This window comes from Neopelma chrysocephalum, unplaced genomic scaffold (genome assembly GCF_003984885.1).
Source record: "Neopelma chrysocephalum unplaced genomic scaffold, ASM398488v2 Primary Assembly neopelma1_68, whole genome shotgun sequence".
NCBI classification, from domain to species: Eukaryota; Metazoa; Chordata; class Aves; order Passeriformes; family Pipridae; genus Neopelma; species Neopelma chrysocephalum.
In genome coordinates, this window is record NW_020897727.1 from 7,097,190 (window position 1) to 7,108,580 (window position 11,391).

The window sequence follows — 11,391 nt, forward strand, 5'->3', positions numbered from 1 at the left end:
GGGGTGCAGTGCTGGGGTTTTGGGGTGTGCAGTGCTGGGGATCCATGGATGCAATATTGGGGATTTGGGGGTGCAATGCTGGGGATCCAGGGATGGAATGGTGGGGATTTGGAGGTGCAGTGGTGGGAACTTGGGGGTGCAATACTGGCAATCCAGGAATGAAATACTGGGGATTTGGGGGTGCAATGTTGGAGATACAGGGATGAAATATTGGTGATCCAGGGATGCAGTGATGGGAATTTGGAGGTGCAATATTGGGGATCCAGGGGTGCAATATTAGGGATTTAGGGGTGCAGTGCTGGGCATCCAGGGATGCAGTGTGGGGATTTGGGGGTGAAATGGTGGCAATTAGGGGTTGCAGCAGTGGTGCTTTGGGTTTTGGCAGCACTATGCAAGTCAGGGGACTGCTTTGCTCCCATCACCTCCATCAGGATGCTGAAGTCCCTGTGTCCCTCAAAACACCCTCTCCCTTACCATGGGGCCCCACTGAGCCCCCTTGCTCCATTATCCAAGGATTCAGTGGGGCCATGGGATGCCCCCATTGCCTGAACTCGGGGTGCATTTTGGGGTGGGATGGTGAACCAGAGGGAAGGTCTTGCTTGTCCCACTAGTTGTTCCAGCTCTGGGGGCAGGGGGGGGAATTGAGGATCCACTCTCCAGGTTAGGCCGTGTCTAACCCGGGCTCTCTCATTCACAGGCATGAGCCATGAGCCGAAGTCGCCGTCCCTAGGAATGCTCTCCACTGCCACCCGCACCACCGCCACCGTCAGCCCCCTCACCCCGTCCCCCCTCAACGGCTCCATCGTCCCCAATGGCAGCCCTGCAGCCAGCAGCACTTTGTCCGTCCAGGCAGCACCTTCCTCCAGCTTCGCCGCCGCTCTGCGCAAGCTCGCCAAGCAAGCTGAGGAGCCCCGAGGTAGGGACAGGGACAGGGGACAGGGGGGTGACAGACACCAGTGCCTTTCCCCCCGCCGCCACCCGGGAGCTGGAGCTGGTGTTTTCTCGCCATTTCCCAACTAATGTCTTTCCCTGGCGCCGTGTCTCGAGGGGGCAGTTTAGAAATTCAATTCAGCCAGAGTAATCCAAATGCCGGATCACTCACCATAGCCTGGGAGAAAGCCTGGGAGAGCGCAGCGTGGGGGGAAACCAGCCCTGCTCCCTCCCACCGCGCTTCACCCAAATGCTGTTTCTTTCCAGAGGTTCCTCAAATTTGCTCCTTCCTCAAATTCCATGACTAAACAGCAAATTTGGGCTCACCAGGACGTCCCCATCCCTTGTCACCCATATCCTCCATCATGGCCCCCTCTCTGTTCAGATGTGGGGTGATGGGGTGTGAGGTGGTTCTGGAGCACCACGAGGTCCTCACTGCCGCAGGGAGCATGTCCCATGGGAATCGCCAGGGCTGTCCCACATGCAGAAGGGGAGGCAGCCAGTCCCCAGGCTGTGAAGTGTTTCACCAGGAGGCTGCTGGCATCATCAGTTTGGGAAGAAATAGCGTTTATCCGTGGCATTTGCATTGGTGGGTGCTCCCCTTGGGTCACTGCCCACCACCTGGGCGCTTTGATCCCTGGAGAAGACACCCAACCCCTTTGCAAGGGATTTTTAGCAAGGTCTTTTTGGAAGACCCTCTTTAAAAGACCCTTTTAACAAGGCCCTATTGGGACAAGCCTTTTTCCAAGACCATTTTTGCAAGGCTCTATTTGGGAAACTTTTTTTAGAAGGACCGTCTGCAAGACCCTCCTAGTAGCCCCCCGCCAGCCCCCAAAAGCCCCATCACAGCCATGACCTGAAGCATCAGCTTCTCCCAAGGAAGCATGTGGGGACACCAGGTCCCTGTGAACTGAGGGGACCATGTCTTGGTGATGTTTCATCCTTGCTGGGAACTCCTGGTTCTCCCCAGCTGCCTCTTCTGGAACCCATCTGCTTCCTTTGGGGCAATCGACTGGGTTTGGGGGATTATTTTGCTTTTTCTTCCCCCCCGCACCCCGCAGCTCATGCCCTCCCAATACTGCTCAGCCCATCCCAAAGCACATCATCAGGTTTGGGCATGGATTTCATGGCACTGGGGAGAAGCAGTAACATTCCCTTTGGATTTGCCCTTAACACGTGCATAGTCTGTTTGCAAAACCTCCCTGCCCTCGCCCATCTGGGTGCCCCAAGTGGCTCACCTTGGAGGTTTTTAATAGGTGTGGGCTTGGGATTGTGTTGGGAAGGAGGTTTTTCTCCATGCCATGGCTTTTAGCACCAGGAAATTAATGGCTTTGCACCAAAATCCTCACCCACTTCCCACAACAGGAGATACTCACCCCTCTTCCCTTCCCACTGTGGGAGATGCTTTGCCATAGTGGATGCCAGCTATGGGATGATGCCAACAAGATCCACTCAAGATTACTATCTTTTTTCTGGCTTTATGGACTCACAGTTCTGCTGGGGCATCTGTTAGGGATGTCACACTGTCCCACAGCGTCCCAAACTGCTGGGGCTCATCCTAACCGACCCCATCCCAGCAAAGTCCCATGAAACTGCCACCTGCCCAGGGGCTCCTTCCAGCAAAGCCCCACGAAGCCACTGCCTGCCCGGGGGCTGCTGCCTCTTGTCCTGCCCCAGGCTGTCCACAGGGTGGGTTTTATTCCACCCTCCCTTCCCTTCTTTTTTCCCTGTTCTCCGTCAGGGTCTCAGCTGTTAATTACATTTGCCTGTCAGCCCGGGCTGCTAATCTGCTATCGCCGAGCGGGAAGCGGGAGGTCAGAAAACAAAGGTGACACCATCACACTGTGCCTCTTGTCATCTCCAATCCAGATTAGTTTCATTGACTAACTCCTGGCTGAATACCACCAGTTAATTATAACGATCACAAACCCTCCCGTTTAAAGCCACACAGCGAGAATTAAGGTTCTGAAGTAAGACTTTAGCTTCATTAATTGCCGGGCTCATTGTGATGGTATTGATTGTTAACGCTATCGCGTGGTGAGTAATGGCTTCCCAGCTCAGAGGGGATTAGGCTGCTAATTGTTGTTGGCCTTGCGCTGACAAGATAGACTTCAGTGGGTGTCAAATCCGTGTGGCGGCCTCCTTTGTCGGGGACAGCCTTTCTCCTTCCCCCAGCCTTGCTGCTCTTCAAATGAAAGCGATTCGGAGCGACTCGGGAATAATTAATACAGGAGGGCGGCCGGCAGCGGGATGCTCCGCTTGGCCTCTGCTCCGCTGAGCATCCTTCCCGCTGAGAATCCTTCTGGAGCATCCTTCCCACCCAGCATCCTTCCCGCTGCCTGGGGATGCTCCTGCCTCCCCATGGCATTCCTGACCTTGCTTCTTCCTGGTGTTCCGCTGTCACAAGGATGGCGAGGGGATGGAGGTGGGTTGCAGGGTCACAAGGTGAGGGAGCAGCTGCTGGCACTCTCGGGGGAGCTGGCTGGTGTGCTCACAGGGCAAGGAGCTGGCTTGCACACTCAGAGGAGTGAGCTTGCACACCTGAAAGGTGAGGAGACACCTTGCACGCTCAGGGGAGCCAAGTCCAGGCTCAGTGCCAGAGGGAGCATCGCTGTCACCTCTCTGCTGGCATCCTGTGGTGACCACGGGCCACCCCTCACTCTCCAAAGGCTGATCCCTGCTGGCATGCCAGAATCCTCCCCCTGACCCAGACTCCAGGCTGGAGGGAGCAGGGTTTGGGGGGTCAGAGCCCCCCAGGCTGCCTGGCTGGGTTTGAGGAATAGAGAGCATTCCATGGAGCAGACGCCAGGCACCGTGTGCCCTGGTTAATGTGGAATTTGTATTTCTGCTCCATCTCTGCTTTTTCTGCTTTCTGCTTTAACTCCATTTCTACTTTTCCTTTGGAAATATGGCCAGCATCCCTGGGGTGGGGATAATGTAAAATACAGATGTATTATGCAAATAAGGCCAAAGCTTTGCTCAAGGGTTTTGGGGAGTCACTCCATCCCAGTGTCTCCCAGTACCCTGGCTTGTGCATGGAAACTTTTGCAGCTGGATTAAGGAGTCTCTGGGTTCATTTTGGGAAGATGTGGCTATCTGGGGTTGTCACTTGTGCCAAGGGGCTTTATGGGACTAGTGGGATTGGAAGCCCCTATTAGGGAGAAAGAGGGTGCCCATCCCACTATGTGGAGTGAAGCCCCTTAGCACCAGTGGGAACCTGCCTTGGTACAGGGCTACCTGGGAACCCCAGGATGGGAGGATGAGGGTCCAATCTGGGCATCTGGTGGGATGCTGACCACCCTGCGAGCATCCCTGTGCCCCATCCCTGGTCCCTGCAGTGGGGCATCCTGTCAGGAGTGGCTCCATCATGTTCAGAGGGTGCTTTCATCTGGCTAACTGCTGTGTTTTCCCAATTCACTTTAATTTTTGATTTAATTTCAGGGTCCTCACTAAGCAGCGAGTCGTCCCCGGTCTCCTCGCCAGCCACCAACCACAGCTCCCCCGCCAGCACCCCCAAACGTGGCCCCATGGGCCCCATCATCGTGCCCCCGGGGGGGCACAGCGTGCCCAGCACACCACCCGTCGTCACCATCGCCCCCACCAAGACGGTCAACGGGGTCTGGAGGAGCGAGGGCAGACAGGTATGGCTGTGTTTGTTGGGTGCCCAGCCCCCTCAAAGGTTGGAGGGTGTGATTGTGATCTGCGCTGCTCCTGAGGGATCACAGGGCTGCCCCCACTATGTCCCTTCTCCTCCCCATGGTGTCCCCGAGCTGCTAAAGTCACCGGGGCTGCCATGTCCCCGCGCTGCCATGATTCCTGGGCTGTCATCATCCCCGGGGCTGCCATCCGGAGGGGAGCTCGAGGAAGAAGGAAGCGCGGGGAGGGGGGGAGCGGCTAATTAAGAAGCATCGTTAGTGGTTCTCCTCTCCTCCGCATGCTACAAGCAGATTCCCGGGGGGATTATGCCACTTGGAAAGACTAATTAAACCACAAAGCGGAGAGAGGCAAGGGTAGGGGATGCAAAACGCCGAGGGCGGGGGAGGAAAATAAATGGAACTCGATCGCCGGGCGTTCGGAGGGGTGCGTGGGATGTCCGGGTGCTCCCCACCCCCGTGTCCCCCCCCGTGCCGCCTCTCCCCGGCGCGGGGTAACCGAGCGTGGTTATTGTGTGGCAGAGCCGCGCTCGCAGCGTGACGCCCCGAGACGGGAGGTAATTGGAGCAGAGCCTGGCACGCACAATGAGCCTGCTCCGTGCAGGCGGCAGAGGTGGCGGGGAGGGGGGGACACGGCGCCCTTTGTGCCGGCCGTGGTGACCTTGGGGCTGTCCCTAATGGTTGGGGACCCGCGACTTGCCCTGGAGGGTCTGGGGAGCAGGATGGGATGGGATGGGGAGGGATGGACAGGGTGGGGGATGCTGTGGGTGTTGCCGTCCTCCTGCTGAGCTGCTAAACACAGAAGGTGCAATGAAAAAGAATCAATTTTAAACCCAAGCTTGCCTTGCTGGGGGCCACCCCCTTAAGTGTCAGACCCTGCAGGCTCCCTTGTCACCCCAGGTGGTCCCCGTTGCTGGGGGATGCCTCCACAGCTGGAGGTAGAGACCATCCTGGCACCAGAGATGTGAGCTGATGGGAGACGGCTGAGGCCCCATGTCAGGGTGGGGGTGTTGATGCCAGAGGGGAGCTGGGAGGATTCCAGGCTGACCCCTGGGTTATGGCTGTTATCAAAACCCGGCTGGATTTCCCCTGCCTGTGTCCTCCCTGGATGATTAATGGCTCTGGAGAACAAAGCAGCCCATAAATCTCCAGGCAGGTAATGGGTGTCCTGCCCTCAGCTCTTCCCAGGCTTCAGCACCCCCTTTCCCACTGATGCCCCCCTAGTGTAGCCCCCCAGACCCTAACACCCCTCCAGCTGCACTTCCAAAGCCTAGATGCAGGAGGATGCTCTGATGGGTGTATCGTCCCATGGGTACTGGTGCCAGTCAGGGATCTCTCTGAGCACGCTGGGAACCCACTGAGGGTCGCTGGGTAGGGACACAGGAGGGACACCCCATCCCTGTGGGATCTCTGCCATCCCCTAATGCCCACCTTGACACTCCTGCCCCTTTGCCTTCCAGCAGGAAGCAGGGTCACGAGGCAGCAGCAGCAGCGCCGGCCGCGAGCGCCTCATCACGGAGCCCCCACTCACACAGGAGAAAGCAGGGGGTCCCACTGTCCCCTCCCACCTCCTGGGGACACCCTACTCCTTCGGGCTGCCCCCCAGCTCCGTGGTCCAGGACTCCCGCTTCCCACCTCTCAAGTGAGTCTGGTCGGAAGGGATGGGGGGCGGAGGGGTTGCAGGATGCAGGTGTCCCCTGTGAGCTCTTGTCCCATCCTGGGGGGGTCACATCTCCCCAGGGGGACAGGGCGGGATGGTGACCATCTCCCTGCCCCCCCAGCCTGCAGCGGCCGGTCCACCACGTGGTGCCTCCCAGCGCGGTCACTGAGGATTACCTGCGGAGCTTCCGTCCCTACCACACGGCCGAGGACCTCCGCATGTCCTCCCTGCCGCCCCTCGGCCTCGACCCGGCCACCGCCGCCGCCTACTACCACCCCAGCTACCTGACACATCACCCCTTCCCACATCCTGCCTTCAGGTGGGCACCTCCGGACCTCGGGATCCCAGGGACATGCTGGAGGAGGAGCCTTGTGGGCTGGGGAACTGGGAGAGTGATCCACAAAGGATGGTTGGGCTGCACCGGGGGGGCATTTTGAGGCTCTCCCAACACCTTCTTCCAGCAGAAGGCGGCCCCCATCCAGCTTCCACGTGGGGAACTGGGGGGTTCTTTGGCCCTCCTGATCATCATCCCTGTCTTCCCAGGATGGACGAGTCTTACTGCCTGTCGGCACTGCGGTCCCCCTTCTACCCGCTGCCAGCGCCGGGCTCGCTGCCACCCCTGCACCCCTCGGCCATGCACCTGCACCTCTCGGGGGTGCGGTACCCCCCCCGAGCTCTCCCACTCCTCCCTGTCCGCCCTCCAGTCCGAGCGCATCTCCAGCCTCGCTGCCGAGAGGTACGGAGGGGCTGATGGGTGGGGGTGGTGGTTTTAGGGTGCTCCAGGAGATGCTGACAGGTGACCGGGGTGGTGACAGGTGACCAGGGGTGGGTTTGGGGTGCTCCAGGGGATGCTGACAGGTGTCTGGGGGTGGGTTTGGGGTGCTCCAGGGGCGCTGACAGGCATCTGGGGGTTTCGGGGTGTTCCAGAGGATGCTGACAAGTGACTGGGGGTGGTTTGAGGGTGCTCCAGGGGATTCTGACAGATGACCAAGGGTTGTTTGGAGGTGCTTTGGGGAAAATGTGTGCATCTGGGAGTGCTCCAGGGAATGCTGACAGGCACGGGGTGGGGCTTGGGGGTGTTCTAGGGGATGGTGACAGGCATCTAGAGGTGGGTTTGGGGTGCTCCAGGGGATGTTTGGGGTTGGTGCTTTTCTTAAGGGTTTTTCTTTGCAGGCTGCAAATGGATGAAGAGCTGCGGCAGCGGGAGCGGGAGCGGGAACGGGAGCGGGAGAAGGAGCGGGAGCGAGAAGCCGACCGGGAGCGGGAGAAGGAGCGGGAACGGGAGCGGGAACGGGAGAAGGAGCTGGAACGCGAACGGGAAAAGGAGCGTGAGCGGGAGCTGGAGAGGCAGCGGGAGCGTGCCCGGGAGAAGGAGCTGAGCATGGTGAAAGCCATGGAGGGGCCCTTCCTCCCCGTGGCAGAGCTGCACGGGCTGCGGGGGCACCCGGCCGAGGAGCGGGGCAAACCAGTGGAGCCACTGGCACCCGGCAGACCAGGTAACATCCCCACGGGTGGCACTGGACGAGTTGCTGCCTTTAGCACAGCTTGCCTTGGTCCCCTCTCCCCTCCAGATGGCAAAGCCACGGTGGTCGGTGGCCCCGGGAGGTGGCTGGGGATGGAGCTGGGCCCTCCTGGCTGCCAGCTTGCTTTGCCAAGAGCCCAGCTGCAGTGGCTCGGAGCAGCAGCACGGTGCCTGTGCCATCTGACTCGGTCTGGGGTGGTACCTTGCCCGGTGCCGTGCATGCTGGGCAGCTGGGCTGGCAGTGAGAGGGCAGCACCCTGTGCTGAGCTCCAGCCCCACAGCTCTGGGTCCCTCCCACCCACAGGGATCCTCGCCCCAAAATTCCCTGCTAGCCACCCATGGGTATCCCCCTCTTTCCATGCCCTGACTCTCCATCACCCCTTTTCCAATGCAGACAAACTCAAGGACTCAGTACTGCCGACGCCGAAGCCCATCCAGCACCCCCTGCACCCACCACCAGGCTCCCACCACCCAGTTCCCAGCCTTATCCCCAACCACAGCGTGTTCCCGCTGCCGGGGAGCAGCGCGGCCACAGCTCTGCTCATCCACCGCACCAACGAGGAGGAGAAGTGGCTGGCCCGGCAGCGCCGGCTGCGCCAGGAGAAGGAGGATCGGCAGTCCCAAGTCTCGGAGTTCCGGCAACAAGTGCTGGAGCAGCACCTGGACATGGGGCGTGTCCCAAGCCAGCCTGAGCCCGAGCACCGGCCTGAGCATCCCAGGTAGGGATGATGCCAGCCCTGCTCCAGGGATGGAGATTCCCCCTAAAACTGAGCTGTGTTTTCCCACGTTGCAGCTTTCTTTGCTGTAATATCCATATCTTAAACTGGGGAGGGACTTTGGACAAGGGTATGGAATGATAGGACAAGGGGGAGTGACTTTAAATGAAAAGAGGGCAGGTTTAGATTAGATATTAGGAAGAAATTCTTCCCTGTCAGAGTGGTGAGGCCCTGGCACAGGTTACCCAGAGAAGCTGTGGCTGCCCCATCCCTGGAAGTGTTCAAGGCCAGGTTGGACAGGGCTTGGAGCAACCTGGTCTAGTAGGAGGTGTCCCTGCCCATGGCAGGGAGTTGGAACAAGATGAGATTTAAGGTCCCGTCAGCGCAAACCAGCAAACCATTCCATGGTGCTGTGATATGATGATCTATAAGTTTTCCCCCCCAACCCATGGCTGTACCCACAGAGTTGTAGGTAGCTCTGCCCCCTTTCCAGGTATCCATCACCCCACTGCCGCACCCCTTGCTCCTCACACGTCCCTGTGAGCCGAACCCATGGTGTCCAGGCTGGCACCAGCAGGTCCCTGCCAGGCGGTGCCAGCCAGGCCGGCTGTGCTGGCAGCGTCCAGCATTCCTGGTGCCCGACATCTGCGCGGCGGCAGGCGACGAGCCCGGGAGGTGGCCGGGGGCCAGCGGCGAGCGGCCAGGTGCTGCCCAGCCACCGGCACCGCTAATTGCAGCTCCCCCCTTCCCATGCAGCGGAGCCAGACACTGGGATGCCTCGTTTAGGGGGCACCTGTGCCGAGCCTGGGCAGTTTGGGGGGGGCAGCAGAGTGTGCCTGCACCCCTTGGTTGATTGACAGGGGCTGGCTCGCCCCCGTTGCTGAGCGATTAAGCAGTGCGGGCTCATCCAGCCAGCTCTGCCGCCTGCTCCCTTTGTTATTTTTGGGTATCCAGGGGATTAGCGCAGCTCATCAAGGATAATAAGGAGCGGATCATGGGGCGGCACAAAGGCGAGTGCCCGCTGCAGGCTCCTTTCCCCATCCGCTCCTCCCACCCCAACGGGAGAGGAGGCAGCAAGGTCACCCCGAAACACCTGCAGCCGGGGATGCTCCATCCCCATCCTTATCCCACATCCAGTGGGGAGGGAGAGGGACTGATCCCAGAGGGCGGGTGGTGCTCTCCGCCGGCGGTGACACGATGGCGGCGGTGACACGATGGCGGCTGAGCTGAACCCGCTGCTCCGTGTGCGGAGCTCCAGGGCGCTGGAGCGGAAAAGCGTTAAATGCACAGCTTGGGCACATGAAATATTTATCCCGCTAACGGGCTGGCTCCGTCTCTGGCTGTCAGAGAAGGGCTGCACCAGGGCACTGCCCTGGCTGCCGGGGCTGTGCCAGGACTAGTGGATCTCTTGTCCCCATGTGGGGGTCAAGCCTGGGGTCTCCTGCCCGGCACCCTGGGGATGCAGCCACATCCCTGCGCAACCCTCCCACGCACAGCCTTAACTCTACCGCCATCCCTCAGGTTGGTGGCACAGGAGGGGACAAGTGTGGCAGCCGCACATACAGAAACCCCTCTGGGCAACCCTAACTGGCATATTTCTTCCCTAAAATCCCCTGGTGCTGGAGTGCTGCCAGCTCTCCGGTGGCGGTGCCGGCTCCTCACCTCTCCGGTCCTTTCGTCTCCCTGCAGGTCGGGATCGAGCCGCCACGAGCCAAGCAGCCGGGAGCCAGGGCAGCACTTCGGTGGGCCCCCACCACTCATCTCCCCCAAGCCCCAGCACCACCCTGTCACCACATCCCTCTGGAACCCCGTCTCGCTGATGGAGAACCCCCCCCGATCCCCCGCGGCGCCTCCCTGAGCCCCATGCCCTCCACGGCCACCCGGCCCCCCTTCGAGCCCAACCGTCAGGGCATCCCGCTGGTGAAGGTGGAGAGGGTCTTCTGCCCTGACAAGCTGGAGGAGGGGGCAAGGAAGAGGGATGCTCTGGAGAAATACCCCCCGGGACGGGAGCCTGGCGCCCCAGAGCACGGGGGCTTCACCCACACCCCCTTCCTAGCTGAGTTGGAAAAGTCCACTCAGAGCATCCTGAGCCAGCAGAGACCCCCGGCCACCCCCTTCCCTGAGGCCACCAAGCCCAGCTCGCCCTACCGGCCCCCCCCAGCCCCGCGCCCAGGACCCCATGTACATCTACGACGAGTTCGTGCAGCAGCACCGCAGGCTGGTCAGCAAACTGGACCTGGAGGAGCGCCGGCGGCGGGAGGCCCGGGAGAAAGGTGAGGGACCGGGGTTGCCACCACCGGCACCGGGACCTGGTGGCGGGGGAGCGGCCGGGGGGGGTCTCCCGGGGATGCCGCCGCTCCCGCATCCAAGCGGCTCGGTAAACCCTCCGCTCCAGACATGCCCAATTAATAAATGATGAACTGAGGCTAATAAGTGGGTTTTAAATATTAATAGGACTGCGCGAGCAAGGAGAACAGTGGTGAGGAGGAGATGGAGCACTTGTGGGGGGCTGGTGTTGCTCTCCCCCCTCCATTGGGTTGTGGTGCTCAGCCACAGCCTCCCCCCCGGCCCTGCCTCATTGACCCCTTGCCACCCATCCCATAGCGATGCCAAGCGGGGAAACAGGGGCAGGCGATGCCTGCCAAGGTCCCATGGCTGGTGGAGGAGGGACAGGGCTCCATTGAGTTGCATCTCCCGTCCTGCTGGGCCCCACTTTGGACCCCCACTGCTCCCTCGTAGCATCCCACCCCACTGCACCAGCACCCTGATGCACCCCCATCCCCAGTGGGGTCCCAATGAGTTCCAGAAGATTTCCTGGGATCCCAGAGGGTCCCTGTGGTGTCCCCAGTCTCAGGGCAGTCTCTCCCCATCCCCAGGGTACTACTATGACCTGGACGACTCCTGTGACGA

The 11,391-nt window shown here is 60.5% G+C and overlaps 1 protein-coding gene across 1 annotated transcript in view; it reads left to right on the forward strand.

Moving 5' to 3' along the window:
- Positions 1 to 11,391, forward strand: part of GSE1 (Gse1 coiled-coil protein) — a 100,425-nt gene that overhangs the window by 85,719 nt on the left and 3,315 nt on the right. Inside the window, 13 exon segments of the mRNA XM_027685157.1 lie at positions 698 to 916; positions 4,372 to 4,571; positions 6,047 to 6,225; positions 6,365 to 6,562; positions 6,787 to 6,907; positions 6,909 to 6,979; positions 7,417 to 7,739; positions 8,160 to 8,484; positions 10,171 to 10,321; positions 10,323 to 10,367; positions 10,369 to 10,632; positions 10,634 to 10,754; positions 11,358 to 11,391. The exon segment at positions 11,358 to 11,391 is cut by the window's right edge and continues 290 nt beyond it. Of these exon segments, the coding sequence (XP_027540958.1) occupies positions 698 to 916; positions 4,372 to 4,571; positions 6,047 to 6,225; positions 6,365 to 6,562; positions 6,787 to 6,907; positions 6,909 to 6,979; positions 7,417 to 7,739; positions 8,160 to 8,484; positions 10,171 to 10,321; positions 10,323 to 10,367; positions 10,369 to 10,632; positions 10,634 to 10,754; positions 11,358 to 11,391 (2,251 nt within the window).